At 41.3% G+C, this 6,161-nt stretch overlaps 1 protein-coding gene across 1 annotated transcript in view; it reads left to right on the top strand.

The window, feature by feature from the left end:
- The window catches only part of LOC139742628 (rho guanine nucleotide exchange factor 10-like), a 105,259-nt gene extending 101,220 nt beyond the window's left edge, over positions 1–4,039 (top strand). Inside the window, exons 22-25 of the mRNA XM_071653153.1 lie at positions 351–493; positions 1,212–1,383; positions 1,846–2,118; positions 3,281–4,039. Coding sequence (XP_071509254.1) covers positions 351–493; positions 1,212–1,383; positions 1,846–2,118; positions 3,281–3,705 — 1,013 coding nt within the window. The 3' untranslated portion in view covers positions 3,706–4,039. The remainder of the gene's footprint in view (positions 1–350; positions 494–1,211; positions 1,384–1,845; positions 2,119–3,280) is intronic.
- Positions 4,040–6,161: the final 2,122 nt, after the last annotated feature.

Below are 6,161 nucleotides of genomic sequence, written 5' to 3' on the forward strand. Positions count from 1 at the left end.
AAATTGTTCATCGCATGAAACTCCAGGAATGTGATGCATACATTTTTGTTCTAGTGAAGAAAACATCCGGGCGAACTTACAAACTTGTATGCAGAATTTTTTTACGTGTGCAACATTCTCTTGAAATAGCAGTGATAGTTCTGACCAATGTACAGAAATCATTTCCTCTTTCATTCTTTACAGTTCAAAGAAATAATTTTCACCTCTCCATGGATAACTTAAAATTTAAAGCTATGCTTTCAGCTCAACCTTTGTCTTTCACAGATACTTCATATGGACAGATTTTCTTTTTCTTGCAAGTATGGACATTATTTTGGTTTCGTAAACAAAATAATTTTCATGATTCACAGAGGGAGAATGGAAGGTGAAGGAGCCACGAGTCTCTCTGTTGGGCGAGGGCGCTGTAACTTGTCTTCTCGCCGTCAGGAATGACATGTGGTGTGGCTGTGAGAACAAAGTTCACATCATAGACACAGAAAGTGAATTCAAGCAGGTAAGTATCGAAAAAAAAGTGTAAAACCAGAAATTTTATCGTGCATGAGATTCTTTTTAATTTTGCAAAGCGCCAAGATTTTGAAAGGTAAAATGCACGCAAAAGTTTTTGTCTACTTAGTGCATGTCTATGTAGTATGATCTTAATTTTTCCATCGTTGGCAATCTGCTAAAGTTTCATGCCATGAATGTTTCCGGTTTTATAGTTACACAGAGTATCAACAGGTCAACATGAAGAGATTAAAAGAATATTTCATTTAACTGTCAAAAAAAAAATGAAATTGGTCATGACAGGTAATGCTTTGTTGCCAAATCATTTTACTCTCTCTTCAGTTTTTGTCCAAAAATTTTAGATTTTAAGCCAACATTTGTAGACAAAGGTGTACAAGTCTAGGCACTATAGAAGTTGGCAGGTGAGTGGGCCTTGGGTTCAAATCTCACTAGCTTCACAGTTCCATTTCATCCCATCATGATAAGGCCAGATGAATTGTTGCAGGAGCAAATGTTGTGTCACCGATTTTTTCAAGGTCTCCTCAGACAAAACAGTTACAAAATCCACTGCATCAATGTTCTGAGTCAGATGAGTTTTTGTTTTGGTCTGTCATGATGACAGCAATGGCAAATGAAGACATGCTTCCAACATCAGAGTCGACCGAGAGAGGAATCTTGAAATATTCAATGATGATGCCACTCTTGTTTCCATGCCTACCAAAACACAGATCAGCTTTGAGGCCCACGACCCTAGTATCGTTGTCCGGCAGATGGTGGTCGCCGGCGTCGGTGTGTGGGTGTCATTCACGGCATGCGACAGCATCCGACTCTTCCACACAGAGACAATGGAGCTGCTGCAGGACATCAGTGTGGGAAGCCCCATTGGTCGCATGGTGGCAAGTGAGTGGGCTTAGGGTTCAAATCCCTGCTGCACCTTTGCTTATTCTGAGTCAGTTCTAGCACTTGGCAGGAACATGTCCGGCTGTCTTACATGCGTGCAGTTGATTTTCTCCCCAAACTTGGCTGTGGAATAAGTTTGATAGGACAACCACAGTTATAATACCACTGTCCCATATTTAGCTTTAAATCATGTTATCAATATGATCAAGGGGATTCTTTAGTAATTCTTATTTATTATTGACAATACCACTGTCCCATATAGAGGTTATCATGTTATCAATAGGATGAAGAGGATTATGTAATTCTTACTTATTGACAGTCAGTTTGAAACAATCTTATCTGCAAGTGAAGCATGTCATTTTCAGTTTTGTGAGAAATCATCAGTGTCATGTGACCAACATTCAAATGATTTCACCCCCTCCCTCCCCCCCCCCCCCCTCCCTTCCCCTTTTCTTCCATCAGGCTTGACGCCCCGGGCCCAGGCCAGCCTCCATGTCACCTCGCCAGTCCACGTCACCACACTCCTTGCCTGCTACGGCTCCCTCTGGGTGGGCACCAACACCGGCATCCTCGTTAACTTCCCCCTGCCCCGGCTGGAGGGCGTGCCGCTGGTCAATGGGCCGGCCATGGTCTCCTACCACACCCACAAGGGACCGGTGCGGATGCTGATCGCCATGGAGCTGAACCGCACTAACGACCGCGTCCTCTTCTCCTCCAGGGAGGATGATGAAGAGAGTAAGTGATGCTGACGTGTTCGGGGTTGCCTAGGAAACGGTTGTGATAGCAGATGACATAGCAAGCAGAGACTCCAACTCTCCCGTTTTCGACGGGAGATCTCCCGCCGAAAACCCATTTTTGCAAAATCTCCCGTTCTCCCGCTTGAGATTTAATTTCTCCCGCCCTGGCTCTGTTTCTCCAGCTTGAAATGATTTCTTACTTATTGCCGTCGTATGTTGAAATATAAGCCTTAGATAGCACGAGAGAGCATCTAGAACCCTAGAGCTGGACCCCGGCCGCAAGGAACTTCGCGCTCGTTATGTGCGCAGTTGGAGTCTCCCGTCTGCTAGAGGATTCAGGCGGGAGAATCTCCAGATCAGAAGGTGCTTGGGGTTGGAGTCTCTGAGCAAGTGATGATGATGATGGTGATGATGATGGTGATGATGATGATGATGATGATGATGATTGAGAGGATGGTGGTTTGTTTAATGATGATGGTTTTGATGATAGTGATGATGGTTTGTGTAAAAATGATGACAATGATAACTGGAATTATGATGGTTCGTATAAGGATAATGATGATTAGAAGTAATGATGGTTTGTATATTGATGATGATGATGATGATGATGATGACCAGAATTATGAAAGCTTGTACAATAATGATAATTATTTGACTGTAGTAATGATGGTTAGTATGATGATGATGATATGATGACGATACTAATGAAGATAAGAATGATTGTGGCTTGTTTGATGATGATGATGATCAGAATGATGATGATGATTTGGATAATGATGAAAATAAAAATGATGATAGTTTCTATGGTGACGATGATACTTATGATGATAACAATAGTGAAGATAGAAAGTTGTGACAGAAGGAAATAGTAAGGGGATAGTTTTATCCTTGTTGCAAATGAGAAAAGTCACTTGTGAAGTTGTGTGAGGTGAAAGTGTTGACAACGGTGGATGTAATTTAAGCTGATACAAGTGATACTGATAAAAATCTTGATACTGGTGATCACTACATTCTATTGATCGATGTTAATTAGCAAAATTTGAAGTCATAGATGTTTCATGCACTTCCCTTACACTCCTGCAAGGTATCTATCTTATCTGGCAATCCTGTTATTTTAGTGAAGATATTCCCAATTTTATCTCTGCTCCTATCACAAACAGGCGAGGCATCGCGGTCACTCTCAGACCTCAGCACCCCGTCCAGCCGGCTCAAGTCGGGAAGCCAGACAGCCGATCTCGTCAACAACGCCATGTCGCCAATGACGGACTACCTCAACCTCACCTTCAACAACGATCGCAACAACCAGTCGGCGGCGTCAGCAGCATCCGCGACCAGCGGGGGCCATGCACCGACGGGAGCTGTGTCCAGCGGCAACGGCAACGAGCCTAGGAATGAGGTGGACGGTATGGCTGAGGGAGGGCGCCCCGCAAGGCTGGGGTCGGCCAGCGAGATGGAGGTGTCGGCGAATGTGACGAGCACAACGTCGCTGGTGATCAGCGGCGGGGAGGGGCACGACTACCTGATGCAGGTCGGAGAGAACGTGCCGCGAGAAGCCAAGCTATTAATGTGGCAGGTGTCCAATTAACCCTCTGCGTCTCCCGTCCCCCCGATCCATTGGACCCCAACCCTCATCCGTATCCCTGCCCACCGTGAGATTATGTGTATTCTAGGATTCTGAAAGCATTGATAACCAACGAGTCTTAGAGGACAGTCAAGGTGAAATAAACACCAGCAGTAAGAAATGCGATATCATTCTCTGTAACAATTGAGGAAGATTCGTGTAAAATGATTATTAAGTGTTGTGTTCATGGATTGTCTGCAATCATGGACACTTTCATGCACTGAACATTATGTACTGCTTGCATCACAAGTTCCATGTTCAAAGCATCAAATTTAGTTTTTATATAGAATTTGTTCATTCCAGCCAACTGTTTTGCAGTTTCGTGTTTGCTGAGCTCCAACGGTCGAATCTGCTGCCATGCTGTTGTAAACATAATGATAAAGATATATCATGGGAATTTTACTCATCACAAATAATAAACTCTGATATGCAATGTTTGGTGCAGTAAGCAAACAATTTTGGAAATCATCCATGAGTACTGAGTACAGTGCCCACACCCTTGGCTATTTCGATAAGAAAGGGATCGTGGTGTGAAGAGATTTTCAATATGTTCATCTGCCCAGCCACAGCACTGAGATGCATCTGAGAAGTCGACAAGTTTGGATGCAATGAAATTTGTTGTATATGAAATGATCCTTCCCACCCCAATTTGTCTTTTTCTTTTTACATGTAAGAAAAGACGTGAAGGTGTTATCGGGTTTTTTGACTCGTTGAAATGCAGAGATTTTTAATATAGCAATGCCATGTGTATGATGTTAAAGCTCTGAAATATGTTAGAGTATCAAATATGTAAATACATTACCCCTGTCATGAGGGGAGACTGCAGAAGTTTGTGGAGACTTTTTAAAACTTAAATGATGTTATTATATTTTGTGTGTTTTCTGTTTTGCTTTTAAACTTCTATGTTGAACAAAAAAGCAGCAAGATTAAGTGAAATGTTGTACCAATGTTCATATATTTGTCATTTCTGCTTTTTTTAATGCATTGAACATTAACTTTTTGCTTGTGATATTTGTTTGCTCTTGGTTTCTTGAGCTATTCTTGCCCAATCAGGAACCTTAAATGGTTCCAGTAAGACAAAATGTAAAGCCTATAATATCAATATTAAAAAAAAAAGAATTATAACAGGTTTTCATTTTGATGTACATTGGTAGGGGTTAGCATGGAAGTTTTTTTTTTTTAAATATTAACCAATTTTAGGGATTTTGACCATACTGTAAGCTATGCAATGCTATAAGTCAGCCGGTGACAGATTTAATGTAGGAAATCCGACCTTTTAAGATGTAGCCGTCAAAGGTTTTTTAGTGTGTGAAATGAAATGCATTGATTTACAATTCAATTACGTCAGCATGTACTATGATTCAACAGTTTCATATATGACTGTACCTGATGAAGTACAGCCGTAGACATAGGACGAACTATAGCAAAGCCAGTTTTACAGTGAAATGGTTAATTTCGTTGAATCTTGCATAAATTTCTCTGAATCTTGCATAAATTTCTCACTGATAATTTGAGGACTTGGTGACTAGAACACAGTTGTTATTATTTCTCACTACAAAGTTACGTTTTCAGAACAATTGTCAAATTAGAAATTCTACCATCTGTAAAAAAAGCAGCTGTAGTTTAATACTAGGTTCTTGTTATTTCTTTTCATGTTGCTTTGGTGTTGTAGTGAGTATTGAAAGCTTGTTCAGTATTCCACATGATCAGTGTATTACATGTAGGTAGTTGCAAGTAGGCTACAGAGCAGTGCTGTTATTGTCAGTACTATTTTAGTCAATTTTAGAACTTGTAGACCAGAGCACTGTAGACTGTCTCAAATAATTTAAGACATTTTTCATATCATTCCAATTTTAAAGTGACGATCACGTTTACTTGGGAAGCGGTAATCTTTATTGACATGTTGAAGCGATTCAGCCGATTCGTATGTGAGTGTGTGTGTTTTTCTTTTGGTGGGGAGGGGGGGTGAAATAGTTTACTGTCAGTTTCTTGCTGTACTTCTAGCTGTGAAAAAAAAAAAAATATACACAATTTGCTTGTTGTTATTATTGTTAAAAAGATGTTTAAAGGTGCATGGTCCCAGTGTTTTAGTCAAATGCGTACGCGGGCGCACAGTGCAAGTTTCCTATAGAGACGTACGCTATCGACTCCTCTTTAGCGCTTATGCTGTGGCCCACTTCCCCAAGTCCGAAGAAGTCTGATTCACTGTAGTCAGTGGTCCGATCACAGTTCGGCTCATGATTCAGCTGAGGGGGATGATAGCTTTAGCAAACTTCTTTTGTGATGTCATAATAACAAGCACATATGCACGCACCCTGGCATTACTACAGACTGCGCGATGCGCAGAGAAGACAACGAAGGCAAGGTTACTTAGCAACACCTACGCACTTTACTCTTGATGACAGCTCAACTTCGGTAAT

Source organism: Diadema antillarum, unplaced genomic scaffold (assembly GCF_040938485.1).
Source record: "Diadema antillarum isolate AM-2024a unplaced genomic scaffold, OU_Dant_1.0 seq00001010_RagTag, whole genome shotgun sequence".
Lineage (NCBI taxonomy): Eukaryota > Metazoa > Echinodermata > Echinoidea > Diadematoida > Diadematidae > Diadema > Diadema antillarum.